The following is a 21,917-nucleotide window of genomic DNA, read 5'->3' as shown; positions in this document are numbered from 1 at the left end:
CTCTCCTCATCTCTGCATTATTAAGAGCATGTTAGTCTCAGCAGTTTTGTTCCTTTGCTTTACCCCTATAGCTGTCCTTCAAACCTGCAGAACGCCTACGCAAATAAGCTACTTGGTTGGGATCAGCAATGGCACTTGGATTGCTTATCAGTTTTCCAAGTTTGAAAATGTAATCTACATTTTGTTTTGTTGTCAGATACATTTAAAATGAAAAACATGAATAGATTTGTGGATAGTCTGAATGAAAAATGAAACTAAAAACATCTGCGTAACTTTCATTTCTTCAATTTTTGTCTGATTGGCTGATATCTAGTCAGTAACGAATCCAAATCCATCGTCACATTTACTGATGGCACTGCAGTGACAGGCTGGATCACCAACCATGATGAAAAGGAAGGCCTACCTAGACTACGGCCTGTGGGGCACTATGGTACAAAGCCAAAAACCTCTTACTAAATGGCAGCAAACCCAAAAAGCTAGTTGTGGATTTTGGGGAAGAAGCCTCACAGGAACTGCACACCCCTGAGGATTGGCGGGACACTTGAGGAGAGGGTGGGCACCTTAGGGGTTTACATCACTGAAAATCTGACATGGTTCACACACACAGACATCTTGGTGAGAAAGGAAAGGCAATGCAGTTTAGCAATCTATTGGGTCCAAAAGACCTTCTCTTCTGGAGCATCCTAACCAACACATTCTCACTCCCGACTCGTCAAATACCAACACTGCGCTTCAAACTATGACTCGTACTAATGGACTTTACACTTAGATAATATCATGCACATGAAAATGGCTTTTTTAGAGGAAAAAATGTCATGTATGTACCTGTATGTACAGTCTATGATGATTCTAATAAAGTTTAAGGTTTAGGCAACAAATAGAGGTGAATCTTCATTGGCCTCACAATTCGATTACGAATCACCTGTCAACGATTCATACGCACAACGATTCTCTCAAAGCATCTCAAAGTATCACATCCTCATATTTCTACTGCACATGGCTACTTTCTCATTAATTAATACAAGCAGTCAGTATCTTTGGGACCCACGTCAGTACATAAACATTACAAAAACAAAACATAAATCCTCCTGCAGGGCATTATAAGTATGTTGTAATCTAGAAAAATAAGGTTTTCACATAGCAGCTGTAAGACAGGGCACTTACTACATGCCTCTGGCGTTTTACACTGCATGAAATAGCCCCGCGGCTAGTGGACTTTGCCTTACTCATTGCGCTTCTACAATTACATGGTTTAGGTCACTGCATCTCCAGATGGAACAACACCACGCTTGAATTTCAGCCTGCATGTTTTTTCAGCAGAACATTGTTGAAACAGAGCAGCTAATATTGGCGGCGAGAGCAACAAGTTAGCGGACTGCCGAGTGTTTGGATGCCATCTCTCAGCTCCACACACACACAGAGAGTGTGTGTGCAAAGCTCCACCCTCAGTGAAACACCAAAGGAGAGGAGAGAAATGAGGAGAGAGGAGAGAAACGAGTGCAACAGTAAATGACTGCGAAATGCAGTAAAGACTCACTGCATCGATGCAGAATCGTCCACATTGTGATGCATCTTACAATCGAAACATTTCCAAACCTCTAGTGACAAAACTACTGGGTTAGGCTTAGGAAAAGATCGTGTTTTGGGTTCAAATAAGTTTGTTGCGGAACTTACGTACGCAGCGTTAGTTAAGTGTGGAAGTTACGAAACACAAATAAGGTAAAATAAGTCAACGTTGATTGGGTTTAACACAGGACAAGACATGTTTGTTTGACCCGTCCATCCACACCGACCTCCTCCCTGAGCAGACTTTCGCACTCTTTATATTACGTCAGTTGCTATTACCTTCTAATACTGACGCAAATGGGCTTACATATGAGTTCGTTGAACCCCTGATGCTCCTCACACAGACTCTAAGTACACCCTTAAACATTTTTCACAAGTTGAAGTAAAAGATCGAAGACTTTTTCTACGCACACAAAAGGCTTATTTCTCTCAAACTGTGTTCGCAAATTTGTTTAAATCCATGTTAGTGTGCACTTCAGCTTTGCCAAGGTAATCCATCCACCTGGCAGGATGTTGATTAAACAGCCTGATCATCACACAGGTGTGCCTTTGGGGTTTGTCACGATAAAAGGGCTCTCTAAAATGTGCAGCTTTACCTTGAAAAAAGACACTGAACTATGGATTTCACATGACTAGGCTTTTTTTTTTGCTATAGAAAAAAATCTCTGGCAGTTGCCAAATTTCCATCTTTGCTTGGCATATGTCCTCATATCGCCCTGCACTACTGTGAACTGTGCTGCTATAAGACTGTGTGTCTATATTCAAATCCAAATCTTTTTTCCCACTTGTCTTCTAGGGCCCAGTTGGAAACTGAGCGACACAGGGGTCCTGCTTTTTGTCATGTCGGCTCCCTGTAGACCCTCTCATCTCAGCTCAGGACGTTCCCTCAGTTCTTCAGTTCTGTGACTAACACTTCTACAGCTGGGTTCATACGTCTGTTTTTATCAAAAGCAGTTTTTTCCATCATCAATGCCATCTAGTTGCATTAGGGAATACTGTGTCATAGCTGAGTAACAGGTAATAAGGCCTCAATACACTGTGATTACTCCGAGCTGCAAAGGCGCCACAAAACTGGAGTCAATTTTTCTAATTTTCTTTTATTGACTGTTAGTTTTTACATGGATATTTAAACTGATGAGTATTTGACAGACCTTAATGACTTAGCCGTATGAAATTACCCAATAATAACGTACCGAGGAAAGAAAAAGTCACTCTAAATTAGAGTTCGTGTGTATTATTTTTGCGGTCACAGACACTCCAATTAATCAACATTTCATAAGCCTGAATAAATCATTACCAAATGCACACTGTTGGTTCATGGCTGACATCTAGTGAGGTGCCAAAATGTGCAGCAGCAAGTCTATATGTTTTGTTTTATTGCTAATAATATGAGAAAATGTCATCTATTATGGGGTTTGTATCTTTCCGTCTGACATTGACTCAGTAAACATTTCTATATGGAATCAAAATCCGCATTTTCAGGCCGTTCAGCCCTGTCTTGATGCAATACAATGCATTTGAATATGATTAAGTATGATAGAGTTGTTGTAAACGCTTTTATTATTCCATTATTTCTACTGGACAGCATTTTGGCCACTGGTTACAGGAGGGCACTTTTGGCATCAGGACGAGAGAAAGACGTAAATTAAAACGGACTCAATGTAATGATCACGATAAAAACCTTTTTAGATGATTAATTATATTCAGTTCGGACAGATATTGGTACAATCTCATTTTATTAGGAGGAAAATGGAAATCAGTCAACTCAAATTAAGCCTTTCAAGCAGGCCACTGTTTATTCATAATGCAGCGCTGTTGTAGTTTATATAGTGTATATGCGGTGTCTTCAATAATTGATTTTGACCATGCGAAGCTGTTGGTGAGCAGGAAAACACTGTATATTGATTGCTTTGTGATGGCAGTGTTACGGCTGGCTGTAGATAAAGTGAACCAAATGGGAAAAAGGCAGTTTAAAGGGCCGCATTTTAAATTAAAAAGTGTAAATATCATCAATATGAAGTTCTAGTCTTGGAGTGTGCTCGAATAATTTGGGATTTGACCTGATTGTGGTGAACTTAAAACTTGACTGATGTCAAATACCGTTACGTTTACTGTAAAGTAGGGCTGTCAATCAATTGAAATATTTAATCGCGATTAATCGCATGATTGTCCATACTTAATTGCGATAAATCACAAATGAATCGCATATTTTTTTATCAGTTTCCTCGTCATGATTCCACGTCAGCTCATGTCCCAAGCGGCCGTCCTTGCGGAATGCATAACCGAAGCGCCACTAGGAATGGGGTGCGCTTGGACAGAAATGGTTAAACAGACGTGCCATGGGTATTTCAAAATAAAAGTGCATCTTAAAGATGATGATATGTATTGATGTTTTCACTTTGCATCGATTATATTGGATCATTGATCATTCAATACATCGATCCAGAATGATGGATCGTTAAACCCCTACTAGCTATTAATCACTTTGTGCGTCTTGGACGGATTGGACAGCTGTCTGATCACACAAAAATCTAAGAGAAAATGCATCCAAGTAGCATTCGAGACCGATTGAAATCCAGTTAGGTGGTTTGAGTCTGGCCAGATGGAGACACGGATGCATCCACAACTTTTCTACAAAACCTACGTAAGCATACATCCTCCCTATAAGTGTTCTGCTTCAAGTGGTTTACGAAAATAGTCACTAAAAGCCTGTCATGTGACAATTAACAGTACTTACACTGAAAGTACATTTAAATTAGTCTTATTCAAGCTACAGGAAAAAAGGCTCCAGTAATTCACGTCATACAATCATACAATCATACAGGAAGTGCACTCAGCTGATGAATTTGAAGACAATGGTGCAGATGATATGAAATGAGAGGAGACCGGGCTCAGAGAGAATGGTGCCTCATTCAGTTGTGTTTCTGGTACTTGTTGAAAGAGGGGGAGTGAGTTACTCATACACTTCCCCACTCTCGGTTCTAAAATTGCTCTGACCTTTTGATCAAAACGGCTGCTATCAAAAGATTTCTATCGGTCTGATAAAGATTGGAGGTTTGGAATGTATCATTTATTTCATGAAACTGTCATCCCTTTTTTGATGACGTATAATTTTTTATTTCAGTTTGCATAAATAGATGTCACTTTTAATGTTTTGTGTAATGTGAGGGCCAAACATTCACGATCTCACATTAGTTTCCTGGCTTGGATAGGAGGGGATAAAACATGACATCCTAAAACTCGTATTTTACATCTAAAGGGGTGGTGGAGACACACTACGGAAATTTAAATTCATCCAAATATGACAGGACTCTGGCTGAGCGCTCTTACTAATCCAACAAAACACAAACACAGTTTTATCTTTAGGCTACTGGGCCATTATTTTCTAGTTTTCTGGCCAAAAGGACATGCGTGATTAGTTGAGTTTTAAAGTTTAGCTCAGACACTTAATTAGCTTAATTTTGGACAGAACCCTGCCATGCAGAAGCAGCGCCGGTAACACAAATGTGTTTTGCTGTGTTTAATGTCTTTGGACACCAGCGGACACTACGAGGCATGGGTTTGTTGTCTTCCTATCCTTTGTTAAAGGTTCGTCATGCAAATCCTGCTGACCTGTTCCAAATCAGCTGTGACTTTGTGATATCAGATTTTAATCCTGAAGAACAGCAAAATAGCTGTAGGAGACATCTTTTTTCATTTCCCTCCCCTTCCCACTGGAGAGGCTGTTGACACTTGCCAGAGGGTGCAATTGTGCAATTAGCACTCCTACTGCCACTACTAGTGACAGTGTCATACTCAGCTGTTAGTAAATAGCAGGCGTAATGTGACATTTAACAGAAAATGGAATGCAAATGATATCATGATCCTGAATGTGATACCATGAAGTTCTTCAAGGGTATAAAAACACTATCGGGATGCCGACCAATCCCAGTTTATGACAACGGAAAAGCCTAAAAGTGAGTGTATTTGACTAGTTAACCTAAAAAATACTCCCATAATGACCAACAATAATGCATAAATTGAGAAAAAAAACGATGTCATAACATGTACTAAAAGTATTTCTGCACACAGGTTCCAGCACTACTTCCTTCCCACAGTAGGTCCGCATTTTACGGCCTCAGACTGTGTTTGCTGTGTAAGTGGAGAGCCCCCGTATGGTGTTGTGTTAGAGCGCCTTGTGTGGAGTAACAGGCTGTAAAGTGCATGATGGGTAAGCTCCTTTACAGGGTTTTTTCACATCATTAGTTTTTACAAGAACTGATTAAAGGAGAGGGGGAATCATTTTGTGAAAGAAGAACAAATATATTTAATCAGAAACTTTTCCAAAAAGGCAAAAATAGGGCTAGATAATACTGCATATTTGGTAACATAAACTCTAAACCAAGGATTCACCGTCATCATAGTCACATACTGACATAGCAAATTTGCTTTCTGGTTAGATGCTTAACTAGATTTCATTGGACTGGTACTTACTGCAAAATGACGATAAAAAATACGATCAAATCTAATATCGATATGGTTACACTTTATTTTAACCCTGTCTATTTGGCATTCATAAGCAGCATATAAACAGTTAATACATGGTTTGTATAAAACACTACAGTGCACTTCTAAGCCAATATAAAGAAATTTTTAGCATTCATAAATGTGGTATAAACAGTTAATGAATGCTTGAAAACACATTTTATTTACACTAAAAAAACATGATCTAGCTGAGGGTCAGAACTTTAGAAGCAGAAACAAAACTTTCTGTCCACGTTTTTCAATGGCATAAACTGCAAAGCATTTTAAACGTTCACCCTAAGTAGAAAAGCAACTTAAGGCGACATTGTTCTGTTCTCCAAAAAGGAGTGGCCTCCGTGGGTGGCTGCTGACTGATTCCAGCTAAAATGAACAGTATGCCTATAGGGCACCATTCCAAAATATGTGATCTCCGCAGATGTCTCTGCTCCCTCCTGAAAACCACACTTTAATAATTCAAACATTAGCAGATAAAGAGCCAGAACCTTGTGAAATAAAAATTAATGTGACAAGCAAAAAAAAATAAAAAATACTGCAAATACAGTTCAGAAAAAAAAGCAACTTACAGTGAAAAGATTAAGACAAGACGAGGCTATAAAATATGGATGGTGTTGTACAATATGATTCTGATAACACTGGCGAATTACGATGAAGCACTCCTCCCGGAAAAAAACAATGGTGTGAAATTGATATTGATATTCTCTAACTTGAATTGAATGATATTTAAAAAAACAAAAAAATCTATTTTGCTTTGGAGCACAAGACAATGAACTGTGCCAAATTACAGCATAAACTACTAGCAAAGGGATCATATTGTCAAATTTATGAAAGCACATAAAGTCAGCCTCTAAACTCTTTTGATTGCACATTATCCACCAGCCTCATAATTATATAAATAGCACTTGGAATGGCATGGTGCCTCCTTCTTTCCTCTTTTGATTCCAGCAGCCTTTATTTTCCCTCATTGTCTAAACTCCACTGGTTCACAGTTGCCGATAAAACTCCAAACGAGGAATCAAAGGTGCTGCAAGGGAAGGTTAAGTAAGGAAAATGGGTTGGTGGGTGTGTATGCTCATTCCCTGTAGGAATAGAATATTACACTGGAGCTCCAACTTATAATTATCTTTCATTATTAATTATAATTATAATTTTCTTTTTTTTTTGGTGCAATCTGAGGGGTTGTGAGATGATTAACGGGATAATAAAGAAGAAGAAACATAGTTCTGCTACATAAATTACAATATTTTAAGCCATGCTAAAGGCTAACACACGCGTCACACGATGGGCACCGAGGGCAAACAGACTGGCTATAACACTCTCGTTTGCCACCTCGCAGGAAAGACAACTCAACTTTGGAGCAATATTTAGCCCCTTTCCCAGTAACCTAGCATGACGAATCAACAGATTCATCATTCAGCCTACAGTATTTTCTTTCTAAATGCATGATATTTCCAAAGTAAATGAATAATCGTGTTAAATAATTGTGATCTCAATATTGACAAAAATAATCAGGGTTACGATTTTTGCCATAATCGAGCAGCCCTAATGGCAGCAAACTTCTTATTTCTTTTAACATCAAAGTGAAGCAAAAACAAGTAAAATACATATTTGACTTGAAGGGGACTTTAAAGGATATATTTGGATTTTTAATACATGCCATGTGTACGCTGACATGATTATGGGATGCTGTAATCAGTCCCATCAGTCCTCTTCACACTGGCCATGAGGCGACACCTTGTGAAGTGACTACACTGTAAGAAATGGAGGACAAAATCCACAGTCGTGGTGCTGTGAAAAACACTAATATCTAATATGAAACTTCAGCGGTCTCCATCCTGGCATGTAGGTTTACTGCTGTTTATCCCGGCAATGCAACTAAAAGGAGGAATCCGCCACCGCAAGAACACACTGTCAAGGGAGACACAAGTAGTACTAAAGAGAGTATAAAATTGGACGCAGGATGGAACGTGGACTGTGAATGTTGTCCCTCATATACAGAGTTGTTTTGGGAAAAAAAAGGAATTGCTTCATGGCCAGTATGGACAGGAGTTCGTCTGCAGCTAGTGGATATTTGTTTCTCGATAATCACTTTGTCTATCAAACGTCAGAGAAAGGTGAAACGAGTCAATCACAACTTCCCAAAGCCTGAGGTGACATCTCCACATTGATTGTTTTGTCAGACAGCCAGACAGCCCAGATAAATGATGAACCCAGAAGATTTACTCTCCCTTCTACCACCAGATGGTGATTTGTTAATTTCTAACAGGGAGGAAGGACCAATGGGAGCAACCCCCAGCCTCCACACCACCAACTAACACACACCACCATGTACACTTCCTACAGGACATTGTTGCAGGACACCTTAACCATAACTGTACTCATGTCTCCCCTAAAATATTTTGTTACAGAGGTGGCTCGGTCTGGGGGTGTATTTTCAGCAGCACAGACGCTACTGAATGACCATAAAAATATTATAGGAACACTACAGGTGCCGATGTGTCTCTATGACCCTTTGGCTCTTCCACGACTACAAGTACTTGTCCCTTTGATCATGAAGGTGTCACTACTCTATAGAGTACATACGTAAGCGGGAATGTACAGCGAGCCGGTCATTGTTGTGAAATAAACCACCGACAGGCGATGCGGACACAGATTATCAAGACAAAAGTTACAGAAGGCCGAGACTGAGAGAAAGAAAGCGCAATTACTTCAGCACCATGGACAGCGCCATGGATTTACCAATTTACAGTCCTCAGTCAGATAAAGGATCAATGAGTGAGTCAGACTAGACGAACAAATTCAACTAAACAACCCCTCTGCCCCTGCACTCTCTTTGCTACTAGGGGATGGAGAGGGGGCATGGCAGGTTAACAAAGGGGGGAGGGGGGGTGCATTTTGGTCATTTTGCTAACATCAACAACAACTGACTATCACATAAGACAAAGAAAAGAATCCTCAAAATGTAGATCCAGGAAATCTTCTGTAGTATTTTCTTGAAACTGACATTACTAATTCATTGATTATATTATTAAAACGGTTGCTGATTAATAGTATGTCCATTTATTGACTAATAAATCACTTGTTTTAGCTCTAAACTGGATATACACATGGCATGTGAATAGTATTAAGATGGACTTAGAAGAGTAAAAGTATGCCTGCGTCATCCTGGTGGCGTAGGTGTTTAAGATGCTAACCATGTAATTCCAACTTCACTGTTTCGAGTCCAGCCAGAGACATGTTTCTCTAACCTGGTCATTTCCTGTCAGGGCTAGAAGTTTTGTAAAGTGTGCTCGTTGCCTGGGGCTCGCTCCGGATACTGACATTTGAAAAGCTCAAGAAACAACAAATGTTTGGAATTCTTTGGTTATCAAAATTGTTGTTAATGGTTTTCTGTTGACCATCTCATCAATTATTTGTTTGAGCGCTATATTAACACTACCTCCTTTGTAAAGAGACTGTGTGAGCGTGTGTAGGCAAGTGTTGTTCATTTTAATTACACATCCACTGTGCAGTGGAGTCATGTCACGATACTGCTAGTTACACTTATTCCCATTCAGTATCTGCTCATTTTAGGGCGGTTATGTATTCGCGCCGACTTTGTAGTTATAAAGACCGTGGCAGAATAGGATGTCTGCGGGTTTTTGACAGAACAAGTGAAGGTGGGTGGGTTGATGCTACTGTTATCGGAGGATGAAGCGCGCAGGGGCTGCCAAAGCCCGTGGCAAGTGGAAAAGGGGGGGCAGGTAGAAGATTATAAAATTCAATTTAGGGCAATAGAGGGGGTGGATCTTTTATATAAGACGCGACTGAGCTTGTCTCCCCTTTCCAGTCTAAGACACAAACACACATGGATACACACAAAAATATGCTGTAGAATCTCCTCTCTGTGTTTTTGTTGTGCTATCCAGTAAAACAGAAGATCCCTATTTGTCTTTGCTTCAGGGCCGAGCCAAGCTCCAGATGCTGCTAATAATACACGGCTCATTGGGGTTTGTGAGTACGTATGACTGTATTTCAGCATGTGCAATTGGGAGGAGCGCCTGGGGTGAAGAGCCACGTTTACAACACTTCAGTACATGCATCATCATCCGGTGCAGCGTCTGCGGGGAGAAGTTCTTTTGAGGAGGACCCGGCAATCGAGGGAAGAGGGCATGAAATTGCCCCTCTGAGATATTTAAGAGGTAGTTGCACTGAATAAGTGGAAATACTTCCCACCAAGGGGTTTGCCGGCACTGTCGTCCGGGCAGCTGTTCGTTTACCAAATGATGACAAACGAAGGTATTATTTTTTCAGTTTTCCTCTGTTTTGTCGACCAGAAAAACACTTGAGCCAAGCCGAGAAAAACATATATCTTGCCCTCATTAGCCCCCCGTTTCCATTAACAGCAGTTCATTTATTGGCTGACAAGAGCAGCATGATCTCGCTCGCACTCCAGTGGGAGCTCAAAAGCTGCATTGAACAGAAACAGAAAGCTTTCCATAAACTATAAAACCCTCTTAATAATTCAGTCTTTTAAAACTCCATCTTGCTTGATCACAGAAATGATGAATTTAATTATTCAAGGCCAGAGAGGATTTCACGATGCACACATTAAAAAGCTGCTGTTTCTGCGCCTGAAAGGGAGAATTTGGTGCGGGTTAACCGGAATATGAGACCTACTGTATATTCATTGAGATTGCTCTCCGCGGCACACGCCCGCTTGCACGTAAGCCCTTAATAGTTCCTTAAAACTGCTGGGGTAAAGGGGAGAGGGAGCGTAAAATGAAAAGTGTTCTTCTAAATGCTTTTTGGAGGAACGCCTATCAAGTGGAACGGAACTGGAGGGGAAATTAGCCACGGGACATGCAAAGTGAGCGCGGTGGCTGGCTGTGTGACATCCTTCTCTCTTCAAAGCTGCCTGAGGGGAGGAGGGGTGCAAGCACGGTATCTCCATAAGGCAGGGAGGGCTTGAGGAAAAGACCAGAGAGACACGGTGAACTGGCTAATCTGTTTTCTCCTGTAAATTACCTAATGCTGATTTCTTAGACTGATTTTGTGATTGTTTATGCCACTAAAGTGTTTTCATCCTTTTACTAGTCCTGCTGTGCATGCTTTGGTCCAATTTCAACCATCTATCATACAGATAAATGATGACTAGGAATGGACGTCGTTATGATTTTATCAATACCGCTATCGATACCTGTGCTGCTGATCAACGTATCCTCATACAACGGTTCGTATGATATCTTACACAAAATTATTCCTCATTTTTCGTGCTTTTTCCTACGAATGTTAAGCAGCATGTAAAGCATGTGTAAATTTCCATGCATGTCATAATCTGAAGTGAAAATGCAGTCTTTCTAATCAAAACCTCATACAATAAGCTCCATTTTTTAAAAGAAAATGTGCCATTTAGGCTTTGAACACGCCAGACGTGTTAGGCCTACGCTAAAAATTAATAATATAATATGCAATTGTGGTTGAAATACAATCAGATATCGCTGAAGAACTCAGGAATGCAATGCCATGAAATATGTATTTTTTTCTCCCAATGCAGCCACAACTTTCAAAAGACATTTTTGTCTGAAAACAACATCCATTTTTTAACTACTAACCCGGTTTATTACTTCATAAAGCACATCCCACTGTGTTTTATCAGCTCATGAAAGAATAATCTGGAGTTTGTGAATAGCATTTGCTTGTAAAAGGGAAAAACACAAAGTGAACCTCAAACTGTCTAGTGACATTATCGTCATCTAATAGAAAGTTGAGTAGTGGACTATAAAATAGTGTCATGCAATGTTCATATTGCAACCATATTGTATAGTGTACTGCTGATTAGAAGTAATGTATACTAATAAATATTTATACTGTGCATTCTGTAGATATTCTTTAGAGACATATCTCTAGAGTTGATATGTATATTTACTATGTATGTACTGTTCCTACTGCTGCTGTAACACAATAATTTCCCAATCTGGGATCAAGTACATCTATCTATCTATAAAATGAATAGGTGCGACAGTGTTCCTGCTGTTAATGATGCCTATTCAATTGGTGTCATCCATAGATTCTCAATTCAAAATTGATCCAATGTGTATTTAGTCCACTGAAATGCAATATGAAACTGGCATTTCAGCTAAAAAAAGAAGTGGCTGGTGCCACTGGTTGGCCCCCCCAGATGCCAACCCCAAATTTCTGCCAAGTCATCGGCTTTCACCTCGCTACGGGGTGGGTGTTTAGCCAGCGAGTCTGGTAGTGCCTGTACGGTTGAAGTCGTGCCGTGCCCCCTTTGCCTTTATCGGAGGAAACTTGGAGGAGCTTTTCAGTGGAACACAGCCCGGTCTCATTGCCAGGTCGTCAAATACACTGTGTCGAGCATGAACACACTAAAAGAGTGCCTTACATAACACGTAAATACACATTGTTGCTTTGTCCAAAAAATCATTTCACACTAGCTGTAATGATCCATCTTACTTAAGCAGTCACTTCATGCTGGTGTCCTCAGATTAAAACAAGCCTGTAAATTGGTGTTATGTTGGTGTACAATGAGAGGGATTACCTAACACTTTACAGTTTGTTCTGCACACTGCAGACTTTAATATGGTCAGAACCTGTTCTTAATTCTTTATCCAAAAACATCCAGGCTGTCTTATTCTAATTTAGAGGAATATAGAACCCATGGTTTGCATAATGCGTTTTATTTGGTGGTTTTCTAAGAACATTTTACTACTTAATAGGCTTAACTTTTGTAAATGAGCTCAGAAAGAGGTCATATTTATTAGTCAGTGTTGATGTTAGCCTATAACTAGGTTCTGCAAAATAGGAGACTGACAATCAACAGTACATGTGTATGCATGTAGCCTATTCATTTATGTTTGAGCCTATTATTAGTAAAATAGTAGTGCATAAAAAAATTGTCATCTCTTGTGGACACCTCTAGACCTAGAACCGCCACTGACCACTTTTGTAAAACAGAAGATGATCTACGTGCTCTGTACAAAGGAGAAAAAAAAGAGAGTTCAACTATGTTTTACATCTCTGGCAGTGCAGTATACCCTCTGTGCTGCAAGGCTAGTACCTGGAAAATCAATCATTTTCCACAACTTTGAAGGGACATAAGTCTGTCAAAATGAGTTATTATCTATGCTGAATCACGGTTGGCTGAAGTTTTGTCATGTGGTGCGGTGTGTGTTGGTTGGCCGGTTTGTTTGTTGGTGCTGGAGTTCAATTATCCACTCGCTAACGCTATAGTCTCTGGGTGATGATGTACTTTCATCATGCAAAGCTACTTATCAAGTTCTTAAATCCAAAGTACACCCAAACACTGGCCTTCTTTGAAGATTAACCACGCTAGTTTTGGAAACATTGACTTGATTCAGAGTCTTACAAGACATGAATCTCAGTTCTTTTTTAAATCAACTTTTTCCCCCTCTCCCCCACTTATTGGGGCACTGTTAATTATGTGAGTTACAATAACAGTTGCGGCTCTGGCGATTTGAAAATTGCACTCAGATATTGAAATACTTACTAGATATAAGCAGTATAGAATACCTTTTAATTAGCTGATGGTGTTAGTGTTGGATTTGCCAGAGCTGATGGTCTTACAGTCACTTTGGTCCCAATTTGTTCACCCTACTGTAGTACTTTTCTCCAATAGGAGATATTGCAGCCGTCAGATATTCCCAATAACTCCTAGTCGAGACATCCTGAACTGTATTTCCCATTCAAGTGCTCACATTTAAACTTTGTACAATATGATGTGAATTTGGCATTAGTGAATGCATTTTGGTGATCTCAGCAAACTCCTGCTGCATCCAAAGTCAATGTAAGCAAAAGTCCAATCAGCCAGAGTACAGAGTACCTTCTGGGGTTGCAGTTTTTTTTTTTTTTAATTTGGAGTATCCAGCCCCAAAGTGAAAAAGACAGTGTATTGTTCAAAACTGTTTTGCTGCTGGGCTCTGACACCATTCTATGCTGGTCTCAACAATACCTCGCTGAATCCTACAGCAAGGTAAATGTGTTGTGTTGCCTTTTGTTCTTCCACACTGCCATCCACAGAGACTGCTGGCGCTGCACGGAACCTATAATGAAAGGCACAGCCGGCTGTGCCGGCCAGCAAGATGGCACTTTCATCAAACTAAACCAAGCTTACGCCAGCTTCTCAATTATTAAGCACCTGAAATAAGCAACAGTGTAGAGCCCACTGCCCTACAGCAGACTACCAAAGACACCTGTCAGTGATGTTGAAAACATCACTGACAACAACAATCTCTTAAAAAGAGATTGTTGTTGAGATGATGAGATTTGGATTATGGTTATGTAGAGAGAGATAATACGCTGATGAGGATTGCTACAGAAATACTTTCAGTGTTCGAAGAGAGAATTAGAATATCGCTTTTGTTTTGTAGCAGAGTGCAGTCAAGATGGCACTTTCATCAAACTAAACCAAGCTTACGCCAGCTTCTCAATTATTAAGCGCCTGAAATAAGCAACAGTGTAGAACCCACTGCCCTACAGCAGACTACCAAAGACACCTGTCAGTGATGTTGAAAAGGAGAGATTGTTTTTGAGATGATGAGATTTGGATTATGGTTATGTAGAGAGAGATAATACGCTGATGAGGATTGCTACAGAAATACTTTCAGTGTTTGAAGAGAGAATTAGAATATCGCTTTTGTTTTGTAGCAGATTGCAGTCAAGCTGCGTATTGGTGCCAGATGTATGACAAACACAGCAGCTTTAAAAATTTGTTTTGTTTATACTATATTATATTTAGCATAGAGCATGGCAGCAGCTTCACGTAATTATACGTATATGACAGGTTTGGAACATATCTAATGTATTTATTTATCTTTAAAAATACATCAAAAAGATTGTTTTTCCCCATTTTACAAAGCAGCTAACTTGGATGCTACAGACTAATTTGGAGTGTAAATAATTACAATATCAATTTGCTGCCTGCTTGGGATTTTCCCCAGTAGGATAGTAGAGTAGAATTGGATAACTGTGAATTCAGAGAGGCACAAAATTCTCCAACAGTCTTCTACCGTCTTAACTTCTCCTGTCAATGCAAGAACACCATTAAATGCACGCCATAGGGGTCACCATGTTAGGGGTCAAAGTTAAACTTAATTAAATTTTGCAAAAACTGGCAGGACATCCGTTACCTTGCACGGCAGCTGGATTATCGCAATGTCACGAGATCACGAGAGAATCGCGGAATCACATATCACACAGAAATTCATCTTTTCACAAGCTTCAATTTTGCATTTGTGTCTGGAAAGTCAGTGCGCGGACAATGAAAGCTCCTAAAGACGACAGCGTAGATGCTGCAGTAGCATTAGTTAAATCAGAACAGGAGAGCATGTCTTCATTGAAAGAAGAGCAAAGAACGTCACTGAAGGCTTTTCTCGATGGAAAAGATGTTTTCGTTCTTCTCCAGACTGGCTTCAGCAAGAGTTTGATTGACAGATGGTTCATCAAATCACCTGTCAAGTATTTTTGGCTGGACCGCAGAGGGCCAGCCCTACAAATTCAAAAGTCCGTCAATGAGTGACTGACAGAGTGACTGAGTGACTGAGTGATGAAGTTACACGATTGGTCGGCCGGGTGTTGGGGTTTCCTCATTCGTCGTTTCTCTTTCAAAATGAAAAGACGGGAACAGTCCTTTATGCAAATGAGCCCATCCAGCATGACGCGTCCAGCTCACAAAAATTGGACCAAGCTGTCAAACTAGGCGATCGAGTTCCTGTTTGAAACGGCAAGCAGAGAACCAGGGACCAATCAGGTGCATTCCACGATTGGGTACATCACCGCTTGAACGGCCAGTTGAGTGGAGCAGCACGTCCCCTAGTGTCCTCACCGGACCTGGTGAGCATGTACCTCTGGATTTAACATTGTAAACATGACCACTGACTATTTTTATAACAATTTTGCCACAAATTCACCGACCGACCATACACGGTCCAGCCATATACTCAGTTTTGACCAAGCCTTGTTTGAAAGTCCCTGCGCTTTTCCAAGCAGTTTCCAATGGTGGCTTCTCAGATGATTCTGTGTAACAACACAGAAAGGAGAGCATTGAAAATAACGCTCTTACTCTGGTAAAGCAGGGTTAGCAATCTGGCAAGCCCACATCTCAAGCAACGTACACAGGGATTCTGGTTCTTTTTTTTTCATGCACGCTGCACAAGCCCCAGATTTGTTTATTTTGAGAAAACTGTGCAACTGCATTTTTGATCTCTGGAGAGAAGCTCAGAATTGGGCAGGTGTGGCTGAGCATGCTCAGGGACCCGGTTCTGTGTTTACAAAATCCATGTTCTTTTGTGTGTTTTCAACAGTTTCTGGATGTTGTGGCACAAAACTGAGTGTTCCTCAGCAAACACAACAATTTTTTCATCAAAAACGTCTCCGCCCTGCCATGGAGACATGAGTCATAGTTGAAAATGATGAAGTTTGGAAGTTGAATTGCTGAATTTGTGAAAGGAGTCAAAGCTTTCTCCATGAATAGCACCCTAATTGGGTTTAGATTAAACATTGGTTTCGTCCCTTAATCACCATTGGACTGTACCTCTGAAGTGCTCCTTCACTCAAAGAGAGCACCTAGAACTCAGTCCCAGTCTGATTGCTTGATTCACTGCTGCCTTACTAAATCATATGCATACAGATTGCTAGCACAAATCTCTCAGCGAGGCAGAATAAAACATCTTCTTTCAGTGGTGCATCGTGAAGCACCGGCATTCAATTTGTTCTCACAATATTCTTTACCATTGCCTTTTCAAAATTTCTTATACACTACATAAAACCACATTCATAACGATTCCACTATAGCTCCAAATGATAGGGCTTATCATGTGAGTAAACTCACTTCGGTGTAGCTGTCAAGCTTTCCTTCGGAACGCAGGGCACGAGCAAAGATGTATTAAACAAATTGCCGGAACTGCAAGTATGAGCTTGAGAACATCTTTATAGTCGATATAAAAAGATAGAAGCTGGAACTGCTCCATTGTCAATATCAAGAGATTTATGAATTATACAGAGTGGGTTGACTTGGTTCACTTGCTTTTTATTTATTTGACCTTCCCCTTGCAGTAATGCTGACGGATCCAACAGGAAAAAATTAGGCCTTTCAATCGATTAAAATATCTAATTGTGATTAATGGCAAATAAATCGCACATTTTTTATCTTTTCAAAATGTACCTTTTGTCTAGAGATTTGTCTAGTATTTAACACTCTTATCAACATGGAAGTGGGAAAATGTGCTTGCTTTGTGCAAATGTATGTATATATTTACTATTGGAAATCAATTAACAACACAAAGACATTACAAATATTGTCCAGAAACCCTCACAGGTACTGCATTTAGCATAAAAAAATATGCTCAAATCATAACATGGCAAACTCAAGCCCAACAGGCAACAACTGCTGTAAGTGGGTCAGTGTGCTGACTTGACTATGACTTGCCCAAAACTGCATGTGATTATCATAAAGTGGGCATGTTTGTAAAGGGGAGACTTGTGGGTACCCATAGAACCCATTTTCATTCACATGTTTTGATGTCAGAGGTCAAGGGACCCCTCTGAAAAAGGCCATGACAGTTTTTCCTCACCAAAAGTTAGCGTAAGTTTGTACTTCTTTTTACATTTTATCAAACTAAATATTTGGCAAATATAAATATTTAATCAAATCTTTAAACTCTGTACGACCCTCTGGAGAACCCGTCACACAGTAGGTGTGCACCCAAAGCATCCTTCCTGAGATCAAACAAAGACGAGGCGAGTGATTGTAATTACCCTGGCTTATAAATATACTCCTTATCATAGCAGAGGGATCCGCATTCAAGACATATCATAAACTATGGGATTACCGTGGTGCCTCGCCTCTTTGCATATTACCATAAATCAACACACACAGCAGAGGGGGTGTTCCAGGGAAACATGAAGGGCAGTTACAGTGCACATCCATACACGGAACCACACACACCTTAGTCACCTATAATGGATGTTCAACCTTGTAATGAACAAGTTAACATGTTCCACCTTTCAGTTGCATTAAAGACCTCTCAAGCAACTCCTCTCGCTTTGCCCCATGATAGCAGAACTGTCAATTTCTGATCAATACCAATACACTTTGTCCACCATTGCTGGAAGTTTGCATTGGTATATAAAATAAACTTTCCCACAGAAATAAGTTCTGTAGATGCACAATGATGTACCAGTTCACCCACCCTCAACACTCCCCCAAACACGCACATACCCAAATACAGTACAAACAGATGTGAAATAAATAATGTTTGAGCCATGCCATGCTGATGTGGTTTGTGTTAAAATAGTTAGTGTCCAATTATTCATGGTCCCTTATAGTCGACATGCCATGAAGGACATTTGTGAACATTTTCAAGTGTAGCTTGAAAATGAAAATTTAATACAAAGATGAATACCGTGTTAAAGCTACGCTCAATTAACCTCAGAGGACCCAAAAAATCCAATACTGTATTAATGTCATAATGTGGTCCTCTGAACCCATGTAGTAGATTGCTTCCCCTGGATCAGATTAATTATTTTCTATTTTCCACTTTAACATTTTACAAGTAAAACCTGAATAATTGGAGACATCTAACATTTCAAGTCAGGTGTGTTATGAACGAAGGGGTCAAGGATGCTTAACTGTGAATCAACAGTGTCTTTTTACAGGGCATACTTGATAAAGGATTTACCTCTCTGTTGAGCCTTTGTATTTTGATTTTGAGTTTTTATTTTTGGGCTGATGCGATGAATCATACCTCACACTCCCTGGAGCCAGAAATTGTGCATGTGCAGGAACCAGTGCCATTGCCTAGCACCTCCAATGCCTCTGGTGTGGCAGCAGGGTTGTAGCTCATGTAATACTCTTGGAGCTGGGAGCTCAGGTTCTGCTCCGGCTCTGGACTCTTTTTGCGACGCTTCCGCCCCACCATGGATCGCTGCTGCAGCAACCTGGTTGCACCTGGATAGCGCCGCCACAACACATAGATAATTGTCAAGATTAGGGACATGGTGAAGAAGAGTGCCACGCTGCCCACCACCACTTTGTGCAGAGTCATGTGCTCCGACTCTGGGGGTGGTATGACAGTGGGTCGAGTGCGATTGACTGAATCCCTTGGGTCTTTGCTCATATGCCCTGGAAGGGTAGGATGAGGAATCGGTCGAGGTCTGAATGGTGGGACAGGACCAAAGGTGCTGGCTGGTGGAGAGCCGCTAGTAGGGGCAAAGGTCGGTTCACCGGTGGCTTCAGAAATGAGCTCCGACATTGGTGAAGGTGTTTCAGTCAGAACGTAATCAGTTTCCTCACAAATACCATGGCTCCTTGTGGCTTCCATAATTTTTTCTCCCTGGAGATACTTTGGGCTGCTGCATATCATCGTGGTGTCTTTACTACCCCGAAAATTCCTCAACCAAGCCACAAGTGGGCATATGCCAGTTCCACAGTCCCACATGTTCCCAGCTAGGCTGATGGAGGTCAGTGAGATCCATGCCGACACCGCCTCCTGAGACACATTGGACAGTTTGTTGGATTCCAGGTTGAGGACTTGAAGGTTGGGCAAGCAGTGAAACACAGCTGGATCCAGGGTCTGGATTTCATTTCCAGACAGATCAAGTTTCTGCAGTGTATACCAAGTCCACGGAAGGCCCTGGTTGACCACCCTAATGCGGTTCCACTGCAGATAGAGTGATCTCAGGTTGGCTAAGCGCGGAAACAGAAAAAAGTTGATCCTTGAGAACTGGTTGTGCTCCAGATGCAACTCCATCAGCTTCTGTAGCCCCAAAAAGGTGGTGCGGGTAAGAGCCTTGATTCGATTATAGCCCAAATCCAGAAACTCCAAACTTCGGCACTCCAGGAATGCTCGAATCGGGATGTTGGAGAGACCATTTGAGCGTAGGTGTAGGTTTTGCAATTTCCGTAAGCCGTGGAATTGACCTGGCTGCAGGATTTCCAATTTGTTGTAGGACAAGTCCAGACTGCGAAGATTGGGAATTCCGTGGAATGTTGAATTGTGCAGGGATGTGATCCTGTTGGAGCTCAGTATCAGCTCTTTAAGCCTGCGGACCCCCTGGAATGCTCGACTGTCAACGGCTGAAATCTGATTATGGTCCAAGTATATCCAGAGAAGCTGGCTGAGGTGAGCAAATTGATACGGAAGCAGAGTGTGCAGTTCATTGTAGCGCAGGGAGAGGCCTTGGCAGCCTACTGAGATGTTCTCTGGGACATCTAAGAAGCCAGCGGAATCACAATGGACCGTTTTCCCCTCACATCGGCAGCTATTGGGACAGGTGCGCTCACCAAAGCTGAACAGCAGGGGAGCCCGTAAGAGGAGGAGAAGAGGAAAGAGGAGGTGTGTCAGTCGTCCATCACACATCAATGGACCTATAAGAAAGAGAGAGAAGAGAGGAATATAAGGATTTCACTTAAGTCACATGTTTAGATGTTATATGCAAATAAGCCATGGACAAATCAAAAATAAAAAAAATCGGTCAAGTGCAACTAAGTGCTTGACATTTACCAGGTCTGTCTCTGTGTGTTTATGTGTGAAACGGCGCCCTGTATTCCTCCTCGAGCGACATCACAACCATAAAACATAGCAATAATTCAAAACGAAGAGAACTATTGATTGTTTTTTCGTCAAGAAAAATGCTGCAGTGCAATTTACACCTGTCCCAGATGACATTATCGACGGAGTAACAGCTCCACCACCTGTCTCCCCTTTTCCCAGTAAGATCCTGATAAGATGTGCCGGATTCATTTCAGAAGTGGGGGGTGGGGGCAAAAAGTGTGTGTACTGTTGGCTACACTTAATAAAACAACACAACTTTACCACTAATTTCTTCTCTGCTCCAATGATCGCCAAACAGCTGATCTGCTCATGAGAGGGCATCTGTCTCTCTCTTTTGCTTCACACATTAAGCTCCTCTTATACTGTACCAATATAGTAAACATGGATTTAACTTAAACCCTGCCTTGTGCTTTGAGCATCAAAGCTTGACGTGGCATTTTAAACATTATATTCTTCATCTACTGTCGTTCGCAATGCAGGACAGGTGCGACATCTTTGGTGGAGATGGCCTCACCTGACTCAAAAACATTTATCCACACCTTTATTCCTATTAACTATATTGTTTACATAATGTATTAAGAAATTAAGAAAAAAAAAGACAAAAAAGGTAGTACTTAAAATGTAATATTGCAAAACCAAAAGGCACAGTGAAAATTTCTGGGTGCACCTGATGGAAGTAAGTTAGGCTTACCAGTGCAACCAATGTAAAAAGTCTGGAGCCACGTCCTCGGTGAAATAAAGACACAGAGGACAGAGGCAGCGCGTCCGTAAATGACACCAAAACATGGAAGCAAAGTTTCCTTTTATTCATTTGGCTTAGGCGCTGTGAAAAAATGCTTATAATGTTAAGGGAAACACAGCTATTTATAAATAGCATCCACAATTTGGCAGACTCCACATTTAATTCCATTTCCATTATCAATTTCCGCCTTTCTGTCCGTGTTATGCGCATCGCGGTAATCATAGGGCCATAGCGAGGCTATACCTAACCTTTCCCCACTTTAAGAGGTTTTCACAATCCTCCATCCACTGGAATGTCTGTGTTCAATACAAAAGGAGACTGGGCTGATAGCAGTGCTAGAGTCCCAAAATCCATTACGGGTCAAGATTCCAGGACCTTTACAGATTTTTCAGACTCCAGCAAATTTGCAGAAATATAAAAGGGTTTGAAAGGTCCCCTCCACTGCAGATTTGTTTCATCTGATATTAACTCAGTCTTGATTTGTATTTGTCACTCTTAATGGAACCTGTATTGAG

At 40.9% G+C, this 21,917-nt stretch overlaps 1 protein-coding gene across 3 annotated transcripts in view; it reads right to left on the bottom strand.

Moving 5' to 3' along the window:
* The window catches only part of lrrtm4l1 (leucine rich repeat transmembrane neuronal 4 like 1), a 143,707-nt gene that overhangs the window by 11,792 nt on the left and 109,998 nt on the right, over nucleotides 1-21,917 (bottom strand). For 2 of the 3 annotated variants that reach the window (XM_074617817.1, XM_074617818.1), the window contains one exon: nucleotides 18,852-20,473. In XM_074617817.1, coding sequence (XP_074473918.1) covers nucleotides 18,852-20,473 — 1,622 coding nt within the window. Of the gene's footprint in view, nucleotides 1-18,785; nucleotides 20,474-21,917 lie in introns of all 3 variants that reach the window. The other variant, XR_012591633.1, reaches the window with a different exon arrangement.

The sequence above is a fragment of the Sebastes fasciatus genome, chromosome 19 (assembly GCF_043250625.1).
Source record: "Sebastes fasciatus isolate fSebFas1 chromosome 19, fSebFas1.pri, whole genome shotgun sequence".
NCBI lineage: Eukaryota > Metazoa > Chordata > Actinopteri > Perciformes > Sebastidae > Sebastes > Sebastes fasciatus.
This window is presented reverse-complemented; position numbering and strand designations above follow the sequence as displayed.